Below are 25,559 nucleotides of genomic sequence, written 5' to 3'. Positions count from 1 at the left end.
CTCTTCAGCATCCAATGACGTGTTGTCAGGAGTTCAGGTGAACCAGGGGGGCATGGCTCCAGCTAGCCTTAACCAGTCAGTACACCAGGCTGGTCAACAGTCCCTACACCAGGCGGGTCAACAGTCCCTACACCAGGCTGGTCAACAGTCCCTACACCAGGCGGGTCAACAGTCCCTACACCAGGCGGGTCAACAGTCCCTACACCAGGCTGGTCAACAGTCCCTACACCAGGCTGGTCAACAGTCCCTACACCAGGCTGGTCAACAGTCCCTACACCAGGCTGGTCAACAGTCCCTACACCAGGCTGGTCAACAGTCCCTACACCAGGCGGGTCAACAGTCCCTACACCAGGCTGGTCAACAGTCCCTACACCAGGCTGGTCAACAGTCCCTACACCAGGCTGGTCAACAGTCCCTACACCAGGCTGGTCAACAGTCACTAAACCAGGCTGGTCAACAGTCACTAAACCAGGCTGGTCAACAGTCCCTACACCAGGCTGGTCAACAGTCCCTAAACCAGGCTGGTCAACAGTCCCTACACCAGGCGGGTCAACAGTCCCTACACCAGGCTGGTCAACAGTCCCTAAACCAGGCTGGTCAACAGTCACTAAACCAGGCTGGTCAACAGTCCCTACATCAGGCTGGTCAACAGTCCCTACACCAGGCTGGTCAACAGTCCCTACACCAGGCTGGGGCTGTGCAGGTGGGTAACACTAACTGACCCTCAAACCTCATTTCAACCAAAAAGCTTTATTGGCATTCAAATTGAAATAAATACGAATTTGTTGTTAACTGCCATACCTGGATAAATGAAGGTTCAATAGTATGATTTTACTACCCCTCTTTCTTCTGCCAGGTGGGGGGGATGGAGTCAGGGTCAGGTCTGGGTCAGATGACCTTCAGCCCTGATCTGGCCTCTCTACAAATACAGGTGAGGAGACCCTCAACCAATCCTGATGGCTTCCATTTCTGACTATTCAATCACATGTCTAATCAATCTGGGTCTATGGTGTGATGGTGCGATGGTGTGATGGTGCTATGGTGTGATGGTCATGGATGCTGTGATGGTGCTATGGTGTGATGGTCATGGATGCTGTGATGGTGCTATGGTGTGATGGTGCTATGGTGTGATGGTCATGGATGCTGTGATGGTGCTATGGTGTGATGGTGCTATGGTGTGATGGTCATGGATGCTGTGATGGTGCTATGGTGTGATGGTGTGATGGTCATGGATGCTGTGATGGTGCTATGGTGTGATGGTGCTATGGTGTGATGGTCATGGATGCTGTGATGGTGCTATGGTGTGATGGTCATGGATGCTGTGATGGTGTGATGGTGTGATGGTCATGGATGCTGTGATGGTGCTATGGTGTGATGGTCATGGATGCTGTGATGGTGCTATGGTGTGATGGTCATGGATGCTGTGATGGTGCTATGGTGTGATGGTGCTATGGTGTGATGGTGCTATGGTGTGATGGTGCTATGGTGTGATGGTCATGGATGCTGTGATGGTGTGATGGTGTGATGGTGCTATGGTGTGATGGTGCTATGGTGTGATGGTCATGGATGCTGTGATGGTGCTATGGTGTGATGGTCATGGATGCTGTGATGGTGCTATGGTGTGATGGTGCTATGGTGTGATGGTGCTATGGTGTGATGGTGCGATGGTGTGATGGTGCTATGGTGTGATGGTCATGGATGCTGTGATGGTGCTATGGTGTGATGGTGCTATGGTGTGATGGTCATGGATGCTGTGATGGTGCTATGGTGTGATGGTTGCTATGGTGTGATGGTCATGGATGCTGTGATGGTGCTATGGTGTGATGGTCATGGATGCTGTGATGGTGTGATGGTGTGATGGTCATGGATGCTGTGATGGTGCTATGGTGTGATGGTCATGGATGCTGTGATGGTGCTATGGTGTGATGGTCATGGATGCTGTGATGGTGCTATGGTGTGATGGTGCTATGGTGTGATGGTGCTATGGTGTGATGGTGCTATGGTGTGATGGTCATGGATGCTGTGATGGTGTGATGGTGTGATGGTGCTATGGTGTGATGGTGCTATGGTGTGATGGTCATGGATGCTGTGATGGTGCTATGGTGTGATGGTCATGGATGCTGTGATGGTGCTATGGTGTGATGGTGCTATGGTGTGATGGTGCTATGGTGTGATGGTGCGATGGTGTGATGGTGCTATGGTGTGATGGTCATGGATGCTGTGATGGTGCTATGGTGTGATGGTGCTATGGTGTGATGGTCATGGATGCTGTGATGGTGCTATGGTGTGATGGTTGCTATGGTGTGATGGTCATGGATGCTGTGTCTTATTCACCTGACAGACTGCTACTATGAAGATGCCTTTCAGTATGGCTAAACCCAGCAAGGAAGCCAGGTATGCTCCTGTATCATTCTCCTGTAAAATATCCACATTGTGTGGAACAATAATGTTTTTTTCTCTATTCTATTTTATGTGGTGTTTGTTTGTGCGCATGAGTGTTGTCTTACGGCTTGTTAAAAGTATGGCAATTCAGTCTTGTGACCCATCTTCCTCGACCCTGTGTGTGTGTAGGATGTTGGAGCAGCTGAGGAAGCAGCAGGGTTCAGTCCTCCACCCAGACTACAGCTCTCCCTTCCAGTGCTTTGAAGACACCCTGATCCGCCTGGTGCCTTACCACCTCTACCAGGGCACTGCCACCTCACCACACGACTACCACAGAGGTATACACACCCTGACCCGCCTGGTGTCTTACCACCTCTACCAGGGCACTGCCACCCCACCACACGACTACCACAGAGGTACACACACCCTGACCCGCCTGGTGTCTTACCACCTCTACCAGGGCACTGCCACCTCACCACACGACTACCACAGAGGTACACACACCCTGACCCGCCTGGTGTCTTACCACCTCTACCAGGGCACTGCCACCTCACCACACGACTACCACAGAGGTACACACACCCTGACCCGCCTGGTGTCTTACCACCTCTACCAGGGCACTGCCACCTCACCACACGACTACCACAGAGGTACACACACCCTGACCCGCCTGGTGCCTTACCACCTCTACCAGGGCACTGCCACCTCACCACACGACTACCACAGAGGTATACACACCCTGATCCGCCTGGTGCCTTACCACCTCTACCAGGGCACTGCCACCTCACCACACGACTACCACAGAGGTATACACACCCTGACCCGCCTGGTGTCTTACCACCTCTACCAGGGCACTGCCACCCCACCACACGACTACCACAGAGGTACACACACCCTGACCCGCCTGGTGTCTTACCACCTCTACCAGGGCACTGCCACACCACCACACGACTACCACAGAGGTACACACACCCTGACCCGCCTGGTGTCTTACCACCTCTACCAGGGCACTGCCACCCCACCACACGACTACCACAGAGGTACACACACCCTGACCCGCCTGGTGTCTTACCACCTCTACCAGGGCACTGCCACCTCACCACACGACTACCACAGAGGTACACACACCCTGACCCGCCTGGTGTCTTACCACCTCTACCAGGGCACTGCCACCCCACCACACGACTACCACAGAGGTACACACACCCTGACCCGCCTGGTGTCTTACCACCTCTACCAGGGCACTGCCACCACACCACACGACTACCACAGAGGTACACACACCCTGACCCGCCTGGTGTCTTACCACCTCTACCAGGGCACTGCCACCTCACCACACGACTACCACAGAGGTATACACACCCTGACCCGCCTGGTGTCTTACCACCTCTACCAGGGCACTGCCACCTCACCACACGACTACCACAGAGGTACACACACCCTGACCCGCCTGGTGTCTTACCACCTCTACCAGGGCACTGCCACCACACCACACGACTACCACAGAGGTATACACACCCTGACCCGCCTGGTGTCTTACCACCTCTACCAGGGCACTGCCACCCCACCACACGACTACCACAGAGGTAAACACACCCTGACCCGCCTGGTGTCTTACCACCTCTACCAGGGCACTGCCACCTCACCACACGACTACCACAGAGGTATACACACCCTGACCCGCCTGGTGTCTTACCACCTCTACCAGGGCACTGCCACCTCACCACATGACTACCACAGAGGTATACACACCCTGACCTGCCTGGTGTCTTACCACCTCTACCAGGGCACTGCCACCTCACCACACGACTACCACAGAGGTACACACACCCTGACCCGCCTGGTGTCTTACCACCTCTACCAGGGCACTGCTACCACACCACACGACTACCACAGAGGTACACACACCCTGACCCGCCTGGTGTCTTACCACCTCTACCAGGGCACTGCCACCTCACCACACGACTACCACAGAGGTACACACACCCTGACCCGCCTGGTGTCTTACCACCTCTACCAGGGCACTGCTACCACACCACACGACTACCACAGAGGTACACACACCCTGACCCGTCTGGTGTCTTACCACCTCTACCAGGGCACTGCCACACCACCACACGACTAACACAGAGATATACACCCTGCTGTTAACAGCAGGATCGATACAGTATTATATTGCAATATTATTTTGGATAATATTATATCAATACTTTGACTCCAAGTATCAATTTGTGGGTAGCGTTAGCTAGCGCTAGTTGGCTGTACCGGGGCCAAAACGCCGGTGTTTTGTTCTCCATCTTCTTTTTAAATAGTGAGTAGTGCTGAGCGGTTAACGGAAATTTCTGTTATTTTTCTGGTTTTTAAACAACTATAATTGACCAACGTCGGTTAAATATTTGAATTCCATTTTCGTAGTTATTTTTTTCTGTGAGCTTGATGTGCCGTTTCTGTAGCGATAAATCAGATGATGCCTGAACTGTGCGATGTAGTAGGGAGTTGGAGTTTCCAACAGGCCAATATTCTACATAGTTTAGCGCAGAAAATGTGGTAATTAACTACAATGACCATAATCCATTGCGCGCCCACTTAAATTTGTCCGGTCTGTGCGGAGCAGACACGGGGACAGAGAGAAGGAGCAATAGAGAAGGGTAGAAAGCAGTTGCTTTGTGAGCCTGAAAATACATGATCTAAGTGATTGATAGTTGGTATTCAGCAGTCATTAAAGTCTGCCTTATTTACTTTGAAGAAACTACTAAAATAGTGATTTAATCAGACAGCAGCTCTATAGAGACGAGATGATGACTTGGAATGAAATAATAAAGTCATCAAATAAAACAAATATTCTATTAAAGGAACGTCAATTAATGATGGTCAATAAGTGATAAGCAGTAATGGTCAGTCACTACCATCATGGGACTTATTGTTTTATTCTGTGTTGTTATAGCATTCAACCCACATAATGCATAGTGCATTTAATGTAACGGAAACCGTGTTTATTTTTTAATAATCGAACCGAAACCGAACCGACCTCAAAAACCAATAATCACTCAGCACTAACAGTGAGCCAACATGTTTTCAGCACTTATATTTCCATGACTGATCAAAACAAATGATGGGGGGCATGCTATCTCCTGTCCCTCCCCAGCAGACATATAGTGAGCAATATGTTTGGAACATCAAATCGCAGTTTCGAATATCAACACATGTAGAATCGCAACACATGGAGAATCGCAACACATGGAGAATCACAACACATGGAGAATCACAACACATGGAGAATCACAACACATGGAGAATCACAACACATGGAGAATCACAACACATGGAGAATCACAACACATGGAGAATCACAACACATTGAGAATCGCAATACAGATCATATCGGCACCTAAGTATCGTGGTAATATCGTATCGTGATGTCCCTGGCATTTCCCAGCCCTAATGTGTATGGTCGGGAGTGACCACATGACTCTTAGCCCTAATTACCATTGGTTACCTCTGTCTGATCCCCCCTGTTCCATTCTCTCCCTCTCTGCCCCCCCAGTGGATGATGAGTTTGACAGTGTTTCCAGCCAGCTCCTAAAGAGAACACAGGCCATGCTGGATAAATACAGACACCTGCTTTTTGAGGAATCAACGGTAAGTTATTAATGTTATATTACCTTATTATCAACCATAAGTTATTAAAGTTATCTGTCTCCTTCCACAGCCCTCCCACACTAGGGTTCCTTCTCTGGAGGATGATGTATCTGTTCTGTCTCCTTCCACAGCCCTCCGACACTAGGGTTCCTTCTCTATAGGATGATTTATCTGTTCTGTCTCCTTCCACAGCCCTCCCACACTAGGGTTCCTTCTCTATATGATGATTTATCTGTTCTGTCTCCTTCCACAGCCCTCCCACACTAGGGTTCCTTCTCTATAGGATGATGTATCTGTTCTGTCTCCTTCCACAGCCCTCCCACACTAGGGTTCCTTCTCTATAGGATGAGTTATCTGTTCTGTCTCCTTCCACAGCCCTCCCACACTAGGGTTCCTTCTCTAGAGGATGATGTATCTGTTCTGTCTCCTTCCACAGCCCTCCCACACTAGGGTTCCTTCTCTATAGGATGATGTATCTGTTCTGTCTCCTTCCACAGCCCTCCCACACTAGGGTTCCTTCTCTGGAGGATGATTTATCTGTTCTGTCTCCTTCCACAGCCCTCCCACACTAGGGTTCCTTCTCTATAGGATGATTTATCTGTTCTGTCTCCTTCCACAGCCCTCCCACACTAGGGTTCCTTCTCTGGAGGATGATGTATCTGTTCTGTCTCCTTCCACAGCCCTCCCACACTAGGGTTCCTTCTCTATAGGATGATGTATCTGTTCTGTCTCCTTCCACAGCCCTCCCACACTAGGGTTCCTTCTCTGGAGGATGATTTATCTGTTCTGTCTCCTTCCACAGCCCTCCCACACTAGGGTTCCTTCTCTGGAGGATGATTTATCTGTTCTGTCTCCTTCCACAGCCCTCCCACACTAGGGTTCCTTCTCTGGAGGATGATTTATCTGTTCTGTCTCCTTCCACAGCCCTCCCACACTAGGGTTCCTTCTCTGGAGGATGAGTTATCTGTTCTGTCTCCTTCCACAGCCCTCCCACACTAGGGTTCCTTCTCTGGAGGATGATGTATCTGTTCTGTCTCCTTCCACAGCCCTCCCACACTAGGGTTCCTTCTCTGGAGGATGATGTATCTGTTCTGTCTCCTTCCACAGCCCTCCCACACTAGGGTTCCTTCTTTATAGGATGATGTATCTGTTCTGTCTCCTTCCACAGCCCTCCCACACTAGGGTTCCTTCTCTATAGGATGATGTATCTGTTCTGTCTCCTTCCACAGCCCTCCCACACTAGGGTTCCTTTTCTGGAGGATGATTTATCTGTTCTGTCTCCTTCCACAGCCCTCCCACACTAGGGTTCCTTCTCTATAGGATGAGTTATCTGTTCTGTCTCCTTCCACAGCCCTCCCACACTAGGGTTCCTTCTCTATAGGATGATTTATCTGTTCTGTCTCCTTCCACAGCCCTCCCACACTAGGGTTCCTTCTCTATAGGATGAGTTATCTGTTCTGTCTCCTTCCACAGCCATCCCACACTAGGGTTCCTTCTCTATATGATGATTTATCTGTTCTGTCTCCTTCCACAGCCCTCCCACACTAGGGTTCCTTCTCTGGAGGATGATGTATCTGTTCTGTCTCCTTCCACAGCCCTCCCACACTAGGGTTCCTTCTCTGGAGGATGATTTATCTGTTCTGTCTCCTTCCACAGCCCTCCCACACTAGGGTTCCTTCTCTATAGGATGATTTATCTGTTCTGTCTCCTTCCACAGCCCTCCCACACTAGGGTTCCTTCTCTGGAGGATGATGTATCTGTTCTGTCTCCTTCCACAGCCCTCCCACACTAGGGTTCCTTCTCTATAGGATGATTTATCTTTTCTGTCTCCTTCCACAGCCCTCCCACACTAGGGTTCCTTCTCTGGAGGATGAGTTATCTGTTCTGTCTCCTTCCACAGCCCTCCCACACTAGGGTTCCTTCTCTATAGGATGATTTATCTGTTCTGTCTCCTTCCACAGCCCTCCCACACTAGGGTTCCTTCTCTATAGGATGATGTATCTGTTCTGTCTCCTTCCACAGCCCTCCCACACTAGGGTTCCTTCTCTATATGATGATGTATCTGTTCTGTCTCCTTCCACAGCCCTCCCACACTAGGGTTCCTTCTCTATAGGATGATGTATCTGTTCTGTCTCCTTCCACAGCCCTCCCACACTAGGGTTCCTTCTCTATATGATGATGTATCTGTTCTGTCTCCTTCCACAGCCCTCCCACACTAGGGTTCCTTCTCTATAGGATGATGTATCTGTTCTGTCTCCTTCCACAGCCCTCCCACACTAGGGTTCCTTCTCTATAGGATGATGTATCTGTTCTGTCTCCTTCCACAGCCCTCCCACACTAGGGTTCCTTCTCTATAGGATGATGTATCTGTTCTGTCTCCTTCCACAGCCCTCCCACACTAGGGTTCCTTCTCTATAGGATGAGTTATCTGTTCTGTCTCCTTCCACAGCCCTCCCACACTAGGGTTCCTTCTCTATAGGATGATTTATCTGTTCTGTCTCCTTCCACAGCCCTCCCACACTAGGGTTCCTTCTCTGGGGGATGATGAATCTGTTCTGTCTCCTTCCACAGCCCTCCCACACTAGGGTTCCTTCTCTGGAGGATGATTTATCTGTTCTGTCTCATTCCACAGCCCTCCCACACTAGGGTTCCTTCTCTGGAGGATGAGTTATCTGTTCTGTCTCCTTCCACAGCCCTCCCACACTAGGGTTCCTTCTCTGTAGGATGATGTATATGTTCTGTCTCCTTCCACAGCCCTCCCACACTAGGGTTCCTTCTCTGGAGGATGATTTATCTGTTCTGTCTCATTCCACAGCCCTCCCACACTAGGGTTCCTTCTCTGGAGGATGAGTTATCTGTTCTGTCTCCTTCCACAGCCCTCCCACACTAGGGTTCCTTCTCTGGAGGATGATGTATCTGTTCTGTCTCCTTCCACAGCCCTCCCACACTAGGGTTCCTTCTCTATAGGATGATTTATCTGTTCTGTCTCCTTCCACAGCCCTCCCACACTAGGGTTCCTTCTCTGGAGGATGATTTATCTGTTCTGTCTCCTTCCACAGCCCTCCCACACTAGGGTTCCTTCTCTATAGGATGAGTTATCTGTTCTGTCTCCTTCCACAGCCCTCCCACACTAGGGTTCCTTCTCTATAGGATGAGTTATCTGTTCTGTCTCCTTCCACAGCCCTCCCACACTAGGGTTCCTTCTCTATAGGATGATGTATCTGTTCTGTCTCCTTCCACAGCCCTCCCACACTAGGGTTCCTTCTTTGGAGGATGAGTTATCTGTTCTGTCTCCTTCCACAGCCCTCCCACACTAGGGTTCCTTCTCTATAGGATGATGTATCTGTTCTGTCTCCTTCCACAGCCCTCCCACACTAGGGTTCCTTCTCTATATGATGATGTATCTGTTCTGTCTCCTTCCACAGCCCTCCCACACTAGGGTTCCTTCTCTATAGGATGATTTATCTGTTCTGTCTCCTTCCACAGCCCTCCCACACTAGGGTTCCTTCTCTATAGGATGATTTATCTGTTCAGTGTCTTCTCTTTCTCCATCACTAGGATTGTCTTGCTGACTTATGTGTTATGTTTATGAGATGGCCGTTTAACGTAGACTCAGAAATACACAAAGTAAACCACAGTATTGGGATGACTAAACTATCGGGCCTCACTCTGAAATGTCTTTGGTTCACGTTGCTGCTTGTGATCACTGCATAGTGCTGAGTCTCAGTTTAAGAAATCAATACAAGAACATGTCATGGTTTGCTTGTTTCATTCTTTTTTATTACAGGAAACATGCAAGTACAAAATTATTTTCCACATTCAACTGTATACAGTACAGGACAATCACCCATCTAGTAAAGTCCCCTGTAGCTCAGTGGGTTCGATTCCCACTGGGGGCCAGTATGAAAATGTATGCACTCACTAACTGTAAGTCGCTCTGGATAAGAGCGTCTGCTAAATGACTAAAATGTTAATGTAATGTTTGGTTGATTGATTAGCTGGCTGGCTGTTCCTGTTGTGTTTCACAGCGCCTTGGCCCGTCAGCTGAGATGGTAATGATGGACAGGATGTTTATTCAGGAAGAGAAGATCTCTCTGGGACAGGACCGCATCCTCGCCAGGGACAGACTTGGTAACACCTCTATATCTGATATACATACAGTGCAGTTGGACAAAGTATTCAGACCCCAAGACTTTTTCCACATTTTGTTACGTTTCAGCCTTATTCTAAAATGGATTAAATTGTTTTTCCCCTCATCAATCTACACACAATATCCCATAATGACAAAGCAAAAACAGGTTTTTATAAATGTTTACTAATGTATAAAATAAACTGAAATATCACATTTACATAAGTATTCAGACCTTTTACTCAGTACTTTTTTGAAGCACCTTTAGCAGGGATTACAGCATCAAGTCTTCTTGGGTATGATTCTAGAACCTTGACATTTGGGGAGTTTCTCCCATTATTTTCTGCAGATCCTCTCAAGCTCTGTCAGGTTGGATGGGGAGTGTCGCTGCACAGCTATTTTCAGGTGTCTCTAGAGATGTTCGATCGGGTTCAAGTCCAGGCTCTGGCAGGGCCGCTCAAGGACATTCAGAGACTTGTCCCGAAGCCTGACAGAGCTTGAGAGGATCTGCAGGGAAGAATGGGTGAAACTCCCCAAATACAGGTGTGCCAAGCTTGTAGCGTCATACCCAAGAAGACTCAAGGCTGTAATCGCTGCCAAAGGTGCTTCAACAAAGTACTGAGTAAAGGGTCTGAATACTTATGTAAATGTGATATAAAAAAATGTGTTTTGTTTGTTAACTTAGCAAACATTTCTAACAAGATGTTTTTGCTTTGTCATTATGGGGTATTGTGTGTAGATTGAGGGGGGAAAATACTATTTTATCAATTTTAGAATAAGGCTGTAACCTAACAAAATTACCTATATATATATATATATATATATATATATATATATATATATATATATATATATATATATATATATATATACACACACACATACAGTGGGGAAAAAAAGTATTTAGTCAGCCACCAATTGTGCAAGTTCTCCCACTTAAAAAGATGAGAGAGGCCTGTAATTTTCATCATAGGTACACGTCAACTATGACAGACAAATTGAGGAAAAAAATCCAGAAAATCACATTGTAGGATTTTTTATGAATTTATTTGCAAATTATGGTGGAAAATAAGTATTTGGTCACCTACAAACAAGCAAGATTTCTGGCTCTCACAGACCTGCAACTTCTTCTTTAAGAGGCTCCTCTGTCCTCCACTCGTTACCTGTATTAATGGCACCTGTTTGAACTTGTTATCAGTATAAAAGACACCTGTCCACAACCTCAAACAGTCACACTCCAAACTCCACTATGGCCAAGACCAAAGAGCTGTCAAAGGACACCAGAAACAAAATTGTAGACCTGCACCAGGCTGGGAAGACTGAATCTGCAATAGGTAAGCGGCTTGGTTTGGAGAAATCAACTGTGGGAGCAATTATTAGGAAATGGAAGACATACAAGACCACTGATAATCTCCCTCGATCTGGGGCTCCACGCAAGATCTCACCCCGTGGGGTCAAAATGATCACAAGAACGGTGAGCAAAAATCCCAGAACCACACGGGGGGACCTAGTGAATGACCTGCAGAGAGCTGGGACCAAAGTAACAAAGCCTACCATCAGTAACACACTACGCCGCCAGGGACTCAAATCCTGCAGTACAAGACGTGTCCCCCTGCTTAAGCCAGTACATGTCCAGGCCCGTCTGAAGTTTGCTAGAGTGCATTTGGATGATCCAGAAGAGGATTGGGAGAATGTCATATGGTCAGATGAAACCAAAATAGAACTTTTTGGTAAAAACTCAACTCGTCGTGTTTGGAGGACAAAGAATGCTGAGTTGCATCCAAAGAACACCATACCTACTGTGAAGCATGGGGGTGGAAACATCATGCTTTGGGGCTGTTTTTCTGCAAAGGGACCAGGACGACTGATCCGTGTAAAGGAAAGAATGAATGGGGCCATGTATCGTGAGATTTTGAGTGAAACCCTCCTTCCATCAGCAAGGGCATTGAAGATGGAACGTGGCTGGGTCTTTCAGCATGACAATGATCCCAAACACACCAGCCGGGCAACGAAGGAGTGGCTTCGTAAGAAGCATTTCAAGGTCCTGCAGTGGCCTAGCCAGTCTCCAGATCTCAACCCCATAGCAAATCTTTGGAGGGAGTTGAAAGTCTGTGTTGCCCAGCGATAGCCCCAAAACATCACTGCTCTAAAGGAGATCTGCATGGAGGAATGGGCCAAAATACCAGCAACAGTGTGTGAAAACCTTATGAAGACTTACAGAAAACGTTTGACCTGTGTCATTGCCAACAAAGGGTATATAACAAAGTATTTAGAAACTTTTGTTATTGACCAAATACTTATTTTCCACCATAATTTGCTAATAAATTCATTATAAATCCTACAATGTGATTTTCTGGAATGTTTTTTCTCATTTTGTCTGTCATAGTTGACGTGTACCTATGATGAAAATTACAGGCCTCTCTCATCTTTTTAAGTGGGAGAACTTGCACAATTGGTGGCTGACTAAATACTTTTTTTCCCCACTGTACATACACACACACACACAGTGGGGAGAACAAGTATCTGATACACTGCCGATTTTGCAGGTTTTCCTACTTACAAAGCAGGTAGAGGTCTGTAATTTTTATCATAGGTACACTTCAACTGTGAGAGACGGAATCTAAAACAAAAATCCAGAAAATCACATTGTATGATTTTTAAGTAATTAATTTGCATTTTATTGCATGACATAAGTATTTGATACATCAGAAAAGCAGAACTTAATATTTGGTACAGAAACCTTTGTTTGCAATTACAGAGATCATATGTTTCCTGTAGGTCTTGGCCAGGTTTGCACACACTGCAGCAGGGATTTTGGCCCACTCCTCCTTACAGACCTTCTCGAGACCCTTCAGGTTTCGGGGCTGTCGCTGGGCAATACGGACTTTCAGCTCCCTCCAAAGATTTTCTATTGGGTTCAGGTCTGGAGACTGGCTAGGCCACTCCAGGACCTTGAGATGCTTCTTACGGAGTCACTCCTTAGTTGCCCTGGCTGTGTGTTTCGGGTCGTTGTCATGCTGGAAGACCCAGCCACGACCCATCTTCAATGCTCTTACTGAGGGAAGGAGGTTGTTGGCCAAGATCTCGCGATACATGGCCCCATCCATCCTCCCTTCAATACGGTGCAGTCGTCCTGTCCCCTTTGCAGAAAAGCGTCCCCAAAGAATGATGTTTCCACCTCCATGCAAGGCACTACAGAGGGTAGTGTGTACGGCCCAGTACATCACTGGGGCCAAGTTTCCTGCCATCCAGGACCTCTATACCAGGCGGTGTCAGAGGAAGGCCCTCAAAATTGTCAAAGACTCCAGCCACCCTAGTCATAGACTGTTCTCTCTGCTACCGCACGGCAAGCGGTACCAAGTCTAGGTCCAAAAGACTTCTCAACAGCTTCTACCCCCAAGCCATAAGACTCCTGAACAGCTAATCATGGCTACCCGGACTATTTGCACTGCCCCCCCACCCCATATTTTTACGCTGCTGCTACTCTGTTAATTATTTATGCATAGTCACTTTAACTCTACCCACATGTACATATTACCTCAACTACCTCAACTAGCCGGTGCCCCCGCACATTGACTCTGCACCGGTACCCCCCTGTATATATAGCCTCCCTACTGTTATTTTATTTTACTGTATATATAGCCTCCCTACTGTCACTTTATTTTACTTCTGCTCTTTTTTTCTCAACACTTTTTTGTTGTTGTTTTATTGATTTACTTTTTTTATAAAAAATAAATGCACTGTTGGTTAAGGGCTGTAAGTAAGCATTTCACTGTAATGTCTGCACCTGTTGTATTCGGCGCATGTGGCCAATAAAATTTCTAATATGCATATCTATATCAAATATGCATATACAGTGGGGAGAACAAGTATTTGATACACTGCCGATTTTGCAGGTTTTCCTAATTACAAAGCATGTAGAGGTCTGTAATATCCAGAAAATCACATTGTATGATTTTTAAGTAATTAATTTGCATTTTATTGCATGACATAAGTATTTGATCACCTACCAACCAGTAAGAATTCCGTCTCTCACAGACCTGTTAGTTTTTCTTTAAGAAGCTCTCCTGTTCTCCACTCATTACCTGTATTAACTGCACCTGTTTGAACTCGTTACCTGTATAAAAGACACCTGTCCACACACTCAATCAAATAGACTCCAACCTCTCCACAATGGCCAAGTCTAGAGCTGTGTAAGGACATCAGGGATAAAATTGTAGACCTGCACAAGGCTGGGATGGGCTACAGGACAATAGGCAAGCAGCTTGGTGAGAAGGCAACAACTGTTGGTGCAATTATTAGAAAATGGAAGAAGTTCAAGATGACGGTCAATCACCCTCGGTCTGGGGCTCCATGCAAGATCTCACCTCGTGGGGCATCAATGATCATGAGGAAGGTGAGGGATCAGCCCAGAACTACACGGCAGGACCTGGTCAATGACCTGAAGAGAGCTGGGACCACAGTCTCAAAGAAAACCATTAGTAACACACTACGCCGTCATGGATTAAAATCCTGCAGCGCACGCAAGGTCCCCCTGCTCAAGCCAGCTCATGTCCAGGCCCGTCTGAAGTTTGCCAATGACCATCTGGATGATCCAGAGGAGGAATGGGAGAAGGTCATGTGGTCTGATGAGACAAAAATAGAGCTTTTTGGTCTAAACTCCACTCGCCGTGTTTGGAGGAAGAAGAAGGATGAGGACAACCCCAAGAACACCATCCCAACCGTGAAGCATGGAGGTGGAAACATCATTCTTTGGGGATGCTTTTCTGCAAAGGGGACAGGACGACTGCACCGTATTGAGGGGAGGATGGATGGGGCCATGTATCGCGAGATCTTGGCCAACAACCTCCTTCCCTCAGTAAGAGCATTGAAGATGGGTCGTGGCTGGGTCTTCCAGCATGACAACGACCCGAAACACACAGCCAGGGCAACTAAGGAGTGGCTCCGTAAGAAGCATCTCAAGGTCCTGGAGTGGCCTAGCCAGTCTCCAGACCTGAACCCAATAGAAAATCTTTGGAGGGAGCTGAAAGTCCGTATTGCCCAGCGACAGCCCCGAAACCTGAAGGATCTGGAGAAGGTCTGTATGGAGGAGTGGGTCAAAATCCCTGCTGCAGTGTGTGCAAACCTGGCCAAGACCTACAGGAAACGTATGATCTCTGGAATTGCAAACAAAGGTTTCTGTACCAAATATTAAGTTCTGCTTTTCTGATGTATCAAATACTTATGTCATGCAATAAAATGCAAATTAATTACTTAAAAATCATAAAATGTGATTTTCTGGATTTTTGTTTTAGATTTAGTCTCTCACAGTTGAAGTGTACCTATGATAAAAATTACAGACCTCTACATGCTTTGTAAGTAGGAAAACCTGCAAAATTGGCAGTGTATCAAATACTTGTTCTCCCCACTGTATATATATATAATATTTTTTTATTTTATTTCACCTTTATTTAACCAGGTAAGCCAGTTGAGAACAAGTTCTCATTTACAACTGCGACCTGGCCAAGATAAAGCAAAGCAGTGCGATAAAAACAACACAGAGTTACATATGGGGTAAAAAAACATAAAGTCAAAAATACAACAGAAAATATATATACAGTGTGTGCAAATGTAGCAAGTTATGGAGGTAAGGCAATAAATAGGCTATAGTGCAAAATAATTACAATAGTATTAACACTGGAATGCTAGATGTGCAAGAGATTATGTGCAAATAGAGATACTGGGGTGCAAAAGAGCAAAATAAATAACAATATAGGGATGAGGTAGTTGTATACATACCTATATATAATATTCATACCTATACCTACAGTTGAAGTCGGAAGTTTACATACACTTAGATTGGAGTCATTAAAACTTGTTGTTCAACCACTCCACAAATGTCTTGTTAACAAACTATAGTCCTGGAAAGTCGGTTAGGACATCTACTTTGCGCATGACACAAGTAATTTTTCCAACAATTGTTTACAGACAGATTATTTCACTTATAATTCACTGTATCACAATTCCTCTCTGTCGTAGCCGGCCGCGACCGGAAGACCCATGGGGTGGCGCACAATTGGCCCAGCGTCGTCCAGGGTAGGGGAGGGAATGGCCGGCAGGGATGTAGCTCAGTTGATAGAGCATGGCGTTTGCAATGCCAGGGTTGTGGGTTCGATTCCCACGGGGGGCCAGTATGAAAAAATAAATAATAATAATGTATGCACTCACTAACTGTAAGTAGCTCTGGATAAGAGTGTCTGCTAAATGACAAAAAAATAAAATAAAAACTTTCCAGTGGGTCAGAAGTTTACATACACTAAGTTGACTGTGCATTTAAACAGCTTGGAAAATTCCAGAAAATGATGTTATTGCTTTAGAAGCTTCTGATAGGCTAATTTATATAATTTGAGTCAATTGGAGGTGTACCTGTGGATGTATTTCAAGGCCTACCTTCAAACTCAGTGCCTCTTTGCTTGACATAATGGGAAAATCAAAATAAATCAGCCAAGACCTCAGAAAAAAGATTGTAGACCTCCACAAGTCTGGTTCATCCTTGGGAGCAATTTCCAAACGCCTGAAGGTACCACGTTCATCTGTACAAACAATAGTCGCAAGTATAAACACCATGGGACCACGCAGCCATCATACCGCTCAGGAAGGAGATGCGTTCTGTCTCCTTGAGATGAACGTACTTTGGTGCGAAAAGTGCAAATCATTCCTAGAACAACAGCAAAGGACCTTGTGAAGATGGTGGAGGAAACAGGTACAAAAGTATCTATATCCACAGTAAAACGAGTCCTATATCGACATAACCTGAAAGGCCGCTCAGTAAGGAAGAAGCCATTGCTCCAAAACCGCCATATAAAAGCCAGACTACGGTTTGCAACTGCACATGGGGACAAAGATCATACTTTTTGAAGAAATGTCCTCTGGTCTGATGAAACAAAAATAGAACTGTTTGGCCATAAAGACCATCATTATGTTTGGAGGAAAAAGGGTGTGGCTTGCAAGCCGAAGAACACCATCCCAACCGTGAAGCAAGGGGGTGGCAGCGTCATGCTGTGGGGGTGCTTTGCTGCAGGAGGGACTGGTGCACTTCACAAAATAGATGGCATCATGAGGACGGAAAATGTATGTGGATATAGTGAAGCAACATCTCAAGACATCAGTCAGGAAGTTAAAGCTTGGTCGCAAATGGACAATGACCCCAAGCATACTTCCAAAGTTGTGGCAAAATGGCTTAAGGACAACAAAGTCAAGGTATTGGAGTGGCCATCACAAAGCCCTGACCTCAATCCTATAGAACATTTGTGGGCAGAACTGAAAAAGCGTGTGCGAGCAAGGAGGCCTACAAACCTGACTCAGTTACACCAGCTCTGTCAGGGTTAGGGTTAGGGTTACAATGACACACTTAGCTAGCTACCCACCTCGTTTCTTTCTGTTTGCATGTGAACGTAGTAAGGACTCCATCATGCTTTCAAGATACATGTCTTTTCAGATTCCACAATGATTCTTTAGTTGTGGACACTACATCAATATTTAGTTGTGGACACTACATCAATCTTTAGTTGTGGACACTACATACCTCTTTAGTTGTGGACACTACATACCTCTTTAGTTGTGGACACTACATACCTCTTTAGTTGTGGACACTACATACCTCTTTAGTTGTGGACACTACATACCTCTTTAGTTGTGGACACTACATACCTCTTTAGTTGTGGACACTACATACCTCTTTAGTTGTGGACACTACATCAATCTTTAGTTGTGGACACTACATACCTCTTTAGTTGTGGACACTACATACCTCTTTAGTTGTGGACACTACATACCTCTAGTTGTGGATACCACACTCCCTCTCTTGCTCTTGGTCCTCATCTTTGTAAGTCACCTTGATTTAGCACCTGTGTGTTCTATCAGTTTCTTTATAAAAATATTTAGCAAACTCCATGACAGTAGCTAAAGCAAGGGGCTATTAGCAGCACACAAGTAGACTACAAACGCATGCTGGGCCGGGCACGCCCTGAGCTGGTGAAGTGAGTGGTACTGGAGCGAAATTGGAGCGGGGGAGAAGGCCGACGCTCCAGCCTTTGGGAAACTCTCCAACACTCCAGAGCGGGGGATAAGGCCGACGCTCCAGCCTTTGGGAAACTCTCTCCAACACTCCAGAGCGGGGGATAAGGCCGACGCTCCAGCCTTGGGGAAACTCTCTCCAACACTCCAGAGCGGGGGAGAAGGCCGACGCTCCAGCCTTTGGGAAACTCTCCAACACTCCAGAGCGGGGGAGAAGGCCGACGCTCCAGCCTTTGGGAAACTCTCTCCAACACTCCAGAGCGGGGGAGAAGGCCGACGCTCCAGCCTTTGGGAAACTCTCTCCAACACTCCAGAGCGGGGGAGAAGGCCGACGCTCCAGCCTTGGGGAAACTCTCTCCAACACTCCAGAGCGGGGGAGAAGGCCGACGCTCCAGCCTTTGGGAAACTCTCTCCAACACTCCAGAGCGGGGGAGAAGGCCGACGCTCCAGCCTTGGGGAAACTCTCCAACACTCCAGAGCGGGGGAGAAGGCAGACGCTCCAGCCTTTGGGAAACTCTCCAACACTCCAGAGCGGGGGAGAAGGCCGACGCTCCAGCCTTTGGGAAACTCTCTCCAACACTCCAGAGAAGGGGAGAAGGCCGACGCTCCAGCCTTTGGGAAACTCTCTCCAACACTCCAGAGAAGGGGAGAAGGCCGACGCTCCAGCCTTTGGGAAACTCTCTCCAACACTCCAGAGAAGGGGAGAAGGCCGACGCTCCAGCCTTTGGGAAACTCTCTCCAACACTCCAGAGCGGGGGAGAAGGCCGACGCTCCAGCCTTTGGGAAACTCTCTCCAACACTCCAGAGCGGGGGAGAAGGCAGACGCTCCAGCCTTTGGGAAACTCTCCAACACTCCAGAACGGGGGAGAAGGCAGACGCTCCAGCCTTTGGGAAACTCTCCAACACTCCAGAGCGGGGGAGAAGGCCGACGCTCCAGCCTTTGGGAAACTCTCCAACACTCCAGAGCGGGGGAGAAGGCCGACGCTCCAGCCTTTGGGAAACTCTCCAACACTCCAGAGCGGGGGAGAAGGCCGACGCTCCAGCCTTTGGGAAACTCTCCAACACTCCAGAGCGGGGGAGAAGGCCGACGCTCCAGCCTTTGGGAAACTCTCTCCAACACTCCAGAGCGGGGGAGAAGGCAGACGCTCCAGCCTTTGGGAAACTCTCCAACACTCCAGAGCGGGGGAGAAGGCCGACGCTCCAGCCTTGGGGAAACTCTCCAACACTCCAGAGCGGGGGAGAAGGCCGACGCTCCAGCCTTTGGGAAACTCTCCAACACTCCAGAGCGGGGGAGAAGGCCGACGCTCCAGCCTTGGGGAAACTCTCCAACACTCCAGAGCGGGGGAGAAGGCCGACGCTCCAGCCTTTGGGAAACTCTCCAACACTCCAGTCAAATTGGGTTCCGCTCCACTCACATATTCTGGTTGGAGGCGGCTTATGGTAGAGAAATTAACATGACATTTTCTGGCAACAGCTGAGGTGGACATTCATGCTGTCAGCATGCCAATTGCACGCTCCCTCAAAACTTGAGATATCTGTGGCATTGTGTTGTGTGACAAAACTACACATTTTAGAGTGGCCTTTTACTGTCCCCAGAACAAGGTGCACCTGTGTAATGATCATGCTGTTTAATTCTAAGCCGTTGGGGATTTCTAAGCTGACATAAGGAAGTATTTTAAGATGTTCATACTATGGATCATTTAGCTATTTGATTTAGAATTATAGGACCCATTCAGGTATAAAAAAATATATAGAGAAATATGATTTGGAGAAGTTGTTTCTATTGGTCAAACTGGCCCTCCTGTGTACAGCAGAGAAGCACATAGTCAGATTAGCTTTGACAGAACTGTGGACCTTTGGTCATCTCTGATTCATCTTATCACTTCCATATCTCTCTCTCTCTCCAGAGGAGTATGTGGCCAACTCAAGGATGATGGAGATTGAGAGTGTAGCTGCCAGCATGGCCCAGCCCCAGCCCCAGCCCCAGCCCCAGCCCCAGCCCCAGCCCCTACCCCAACCCCAGCCCCTGCCCCAACCCCAACCCCAGCCCCAGCCCCAGCCCCAGCCCCAGCCCCAGCCCCAGCCCCAGTCGCATCCCCAGCCCCAGTGGTTTGTGTGTGCTGAGCCCAGCACCATGAGGAGTGGTGTAGCCCCTACTCCAACTCCTACCCCAACACCTACTCAGGCCCCAACACCTACACCCATTGCACCGGCCCACTTCCCCTCCACCAAGCTGGTGATAAAGCAGGGAGGAGCGGGGGCGTCTGTCTCCTGGTCCAGCTCCCCAGCTCCTGTGGCTAGGTCGGGTTCAGGGGTGAGACAGACAGCTGACACCCAGAGTCACCGCTCCTCCTTCAGCCGCTCTCCTCCACCTCCCTCCTGTCACTCACCCTATCACCCTTCCTCCTCCTCTTGTCCAGCTGAGGATGATGATGATGCTCTCCCCCAGAGGAGCAGTAAACCCCCCATGAAGACGTACGCCGCCCGCCCACGCATCGGCTTGAAGCTCAAGATCAAGCAGGAGGCGGGGTTTAGTAAGGTGGTGCACAACACCGCCCTCGACCCGGTCCACACACCATCCACCCCCCTCGACCCGGTCCACACACCATCCACCCCCCTCGACCCGGTCCACACACCATCCACCCCCCTCGACCCGGTCCACACACCATCCAGCCCCCACCCTAAACCCCAGACACAGCCCCAGACACACCCTACCACCCAGCCCCAACCAGCGCCGACACACCCTACCACCCTGCCAGAACCGGCGCCGACACACCCTACCACCCTGCCAGAACCGGCGCCGACACACCCTACCACCCTGCCAGAACTGGCGCCGACACACCCTACCAACCTGCCAGAACCAGCGCCGACACACCCTACCACCCAGCCCCAACCAGCGCCGACACACCCTACCACCCTGCCAGAACCGGCGCCGACACACCCTACCACCCTGCCAGAACCAGCGCCGACACACCCTACCACCCAGCCCCAACCAGCGCCGACACACCCTACCACCCTGCCAGAACCGGCGCCGACACACCCTACCACCCTGCCAGAACCAGCGCCGACACACCCTACCACCCTGCCAGAACCAGCGCCGACACACCCTACCACCCTGCCAGAACCAGCGCCGACACACCCTACCACCCTGCCAGAACCGACACACCCTACCACCCTGCCAGAACCAGCGCCGACACACCCTACCACCCTGCCAGAACCAGAACCGACACACCCTACCACCCTGCCAGAACCAGCGCCGACACACCCTACCATCCTGCCAGAACCGGCGCCGACACACCCTACCACCCTGCCAGAACCGGCGCCGACACACCCTACCACCCTGCCAGAACCCGCGCCGACACACCCTACCACCCTGCCAGAACCGACACACCCTACCACCCTGCCAGAACCAGCACTGACACACCCTACCACCCTGCCAGAACCAGCACTGGCACACCCTACCACCCTGCCAGAACCAGCACCGACACACCCTACCACCCTGCCAGAACCAGAACCGACACACCCTACCACCCTGCCAGAACCGGCGCCGACTCACCCAAAAGCCCAAGCAGCAGCAGCACTAGCCACGCCGCCTTCTGTAACTGTCATTAGGACTCCTCCCCCTAGCTGTAACACAGCCTCCTCAGCAACGGTCTCCATAGCAACCACACAGGCGACCCCCAGCCCACACAGAGTCACAGCCCCCCCATCCTCCTCTTCCTCCTCTCACTCATGGTCTTCATCCTCCTCCTCCTCCACAACTCAGATGAACGGAGCGTTAGAACATCACAGTGTGTGTGGAGTCAAGCGTAACCCCGCCTCCACGGCCACTTCCCTTCAGACCACCTGCCGCCTTCCTCTACGGAAGACTTACCGGGAGAACATCAGCCCCCGCGTCCGACCGGGCGTACCTGGAGGAGGAGGAGACAGTGTCCCGTACCCCCGTCCCTCCCCTTCGCCCCCCAAATCTCCCCTCCCACCCTCCTCAGAGGGGACGGTGATCGCCAACATGAAGCTGGAGAAGAGAGGAGGTAGCCCCAGGGAGGGGGGCTCCCACCCCCACACAGAGCCCAGCCGGGAGGCCCTGAGGCTGGGGAACTCCTCCCCCTCCCCTGGCCTAGTGCAGGGCATCACAAACACCCACCAGCACCCACACTGCCCCCACCTCTCAGACAGAGGGGCGGAGGAGAGGGGGAGAGAAGGGGATCATTGGGACAGAGGGGCGGAGGAGAGGGGGAGAGAAGGGGATCATTGGGACAGAGGGGCGGAGGAGAGGGGGAGAGAAGGGGATCATTGGGACAGAGGGGCGGAGGAGAGGGGGAGAGAAGGGGAGCATTGGGACAGAGGGGCGGAGGAGAGGGGGAGAGAAGGGGAGCATTGGGACAGAGGGGCGGAGGAGAGGGGGAGAGAAGGGGAGCATTGGGACAGAGGGGCGGAGGAGAGGGGGAGAGAAGGGGAGCATTGGGACAGAGGGGCGGAGGAGAGGGGGAGAGAAGGGGAGCATTGGGACAGAGGGGCGGAGGAGAGGGGGAGAGAAGGGGAGCATTGGGACAGAGGGGCGGAGGAGAGGGGGAGAGAAGGGGAGCATTGGGACAGAGGGGCGGAGGAGAGGGGGAGAGAAGGGGAGCATTGGGACAGAGGGGCGGAGGAGAGGGGGAGAGAAGGGGAGCATTGGGACAGAGGGGCGGAGGAGAGGGGGAGAGAAGGGGAGCATTGGGACAGAGGGGCGGAGGAGAGGGGGAGAGAAGGGGAGCATTGGGACAGAGGGGCAGACATGGGGAGGTATAAGAGGGTGAGCAGTAAAAACCGCCAGTGGTCAGGGGGGGGTGGAACGTTCAGAATGGACCAGCATGCCCCTGGGCCCCCTTCCTCGCCGCCAGACACTTCTTGTTACAGAGACTCATCACTTCCTGCTAAGCGCTGTAAGTCAGACTCTCCTGTCATGGACATGGACAACGCCTCCTTCTCCTCTGGCTCTCCGCCACACAATGAGTCTCTTAACGAGCACCTGCAGTGTGCCATCGACTCCATCCTCAACCTGCAGGGCCAGGCCCAGGGGCCCACGCCGCGCAGGGCCAAAGGGGGCTCCGCCAGGCCACACCACCACCACAGTCAGCGACCCGTGGCCCCCCAGCCCTCCTCACACACATACAGACCCTCAGTCTCCTCTTCATCCTCTCTGGTGCCACAGACTCACAGCAGATAACACACACAGAACAGTAGAGACTGAAGAGAGGAGATAACTCTCACACTGTGCTCTGACAAGCTCGGTTGGCTTTGTTTGTCCATCTGAATGTTTTTTACTTTACATCATGACCCAATGCTCAGAGTCACACGATGGATGGAAAGATGGTGATGACTCTCTCTCTGTAAAAAGGTATGCTTTACTCTGTGGCAGTCCCCTCTGCTCTCTCAACCACGCTCACTCATCAATTCCATTCATTTGTCTCCAGTTTTGTGTTATTGAGGTTTTTCCTTTTTCATTCCCACTGTATTCCATTCCTTAGTAATCATGTTATAGCTGCTGCCCGACTGTCTCTGTCTAACAAATAAAGACCTGGGTCATGTTCAGTAGGTATAAAACAGGAAAAAACATTCTGAAACTACAGGAACTTGTCCAATAATAAGACAGATTTGGTTTTCTGTGACTAAATGTTTTGCTACGGTGTGCTCTACTGAACATAACCAAAGCGAGACTGCATAGAAGTTCCTACAGCCTCTTTTCACTAGGTAAACCACACGAGGAGAGGCCTGTTTTAGCTATCATCATCATTAACCCTAACCCTGTTTTAGCTCATCATTAACCCTAACCCTGTTTTAGCTAGCTCATCATTAACCCTAACCCTGTTTTAGCTAGCTCATCATTAACCCTAACCCTGTTTTAGCTAGCTCATCATTAACCCTAACCCTGTTTTAGCTAGCTCATCATTAACCCTAACCCTGTTTTAGCTAGCTCATCATTAACCCTAACCCTGTTTTAGCTATCATCATCATTAACCCTAACCCTGTTTTAGCTAGCTCATCATTAACCCTAACCCTGTTTTAGCCATCATCATCATTAACCCTAACCCTGTTTTAGCTAGCTCATCATTAACCCTAACCCTGTTTTAGCTAGCTCATCATTAACCCTAACCCTGTTTTAGCTATCATCATCATTAACCCTAACCCTGTTTTAGCTAGCTCATCATTAACCCTAACCCTGTTTTAGCTATCATCATCATTAACCCTAACCCTGTTTTAGCTAGCTCATCATTAACCCTAACCCTGTTTTAGCTCATCATTAAACCTAACCCTGTTTTAGCTAGCTCATCATTAACCCTAACCCTGTTTTAGCTAGCTCATCATTAACCCTAACCCTGTTTTAGCTATCATCATCATTAACCCTAACCCTGTTTTAGCTAGCTCATCATTAACCCTAACCCTGTTTTAGCCATCATCATCATTAACCCTAACCCTGTTTTAGCTAGCTCATCATTAACCCTAACCCTGTTTTAGCTAGCTCATCATTAACCCTAACCCTGTTTTAGCTAGCTCATCATTAACCCTAACCCTGTTTTAGCTAGCTCATCATTAACCCTAACCCTGTTTTAGCTAGCTCATCATTAACCCTAACCCTGTTTTAGCTAGCTCATCATTAACCCTAACCCTGTTTTAGCTAGCTCATCATTAACCCTAACCCTGTTTTAGCTCATCATTAACCCTAACCCTGTTTTAGCTAGCTCATCATTAACCCTAACCCTGTTTTAGCTAGCTCATCATTAACCCTAACCCTGTTTTAGCTAGCTCATCATTAACCCTAACCCTGTTTTAGCTAGCTCATCATTAACCCTAACCCTGTTTTAGCTAGCTCATCATTAACCCTAACCCTGTTTTAGCTAGCTCATCATTAACCCTAACCCTGTTTTAGCTCATCATTAACCCTAACCCTGTTTTAGCTAGCTCATCATTAACCCTAACCCTGTTTTAGCTAGCTCATCATTAACCCTAACCCTGTTTTAGCTAGCTCATCATTAACCCTAACCCTGTTTTAGCTAGCTCATCATTAACCCTAACCCTGTTTTAGCTAGCTCATCATTAACCCTAACCCTGTTTTAGCTAGCTCATCATTAACCCTAACCCTGTTTTAGCTAGCATCATCATCAACCCTAACCCTGTTTTAGCTAGCTCATCATTAACCCTAACCCTGTTTTAGCTAGCTCATCATTAACCCTAACCCTGTTTTAGCTATCATCATCATTAACCCTAACCCTGTTTTAGCTCATCATTAACCCTAACCCTGTTTTAGCTAGCTCATCATTAACCCTAACCCTGTTTTAGCTAGCTAGCTCATCAACCCTAACCCTGTTTTAGCTAT

The 25,559-nt window shown here is 49.0% G+C and overlaps 1 protein-coding gene across 1 annotated transcript in view; it reads left to right on the top strand.

Annotated features, from left to right (window-relative positions):
* Nucleotides 1-24,474, top strand: part of LOC311102059 (uncharacterized protein) — a 45,530-nt gene extending 21,056 nt beyond the window's left edge. Inside the window, exons 4-11 of the mRNA XM_084143276.1 lie at nt 9-703; nt 857-931; nt 2,342-2,394; nt 2,572-4,436; nt 5,927-6,021; nt 10,050-10,152; nt 20,113-20,189; nt 20,277-24,474. Coding sequence (XP_083999402.1) covers nt 9-703; nt 857-931; nt 2,342-2,394; nt 2,572-4,436; nt 5,927-6,021; nt 10,050-10,152; nt 20,113-20,189; nt 20,277-23,411 — 6,098 coding nt within the window. The 3' untranslated portion in view covers nt 23,412-24,474. The remainder of the gene's footprint in view (nt 1-8; nt 704-856; nt 932-2,341; nt 2,395-2,571; nt 4,437-5,926; nt 6,022-10,049; nt 10,153-20,112; nt 20,190-20,276) is intronic.
* The last annotated feature ends 1,085 nt before the right edge of the window (nt 24,475-25,559 follow it).

The sequence above is a fragment of the Coregonus lavaretus genome (genome assembly GCF_964263955.1).
Source record: "Coregonus lavaretus genome assembly, chromosome: 26".
Classification (NCBI taxonomy): domain Eukaryota; kingdom Metazoa; phylum Chordata; class Actinopteri; order Salmoniformes; family Salmonidae; genus Coregonus; species Coregonus lavaretus.
The sequence above is the reverse complement of the archived record's forward strand: the minus strand, read 5'-3'. Positions and strand labels throughout refer to the sequence as shown.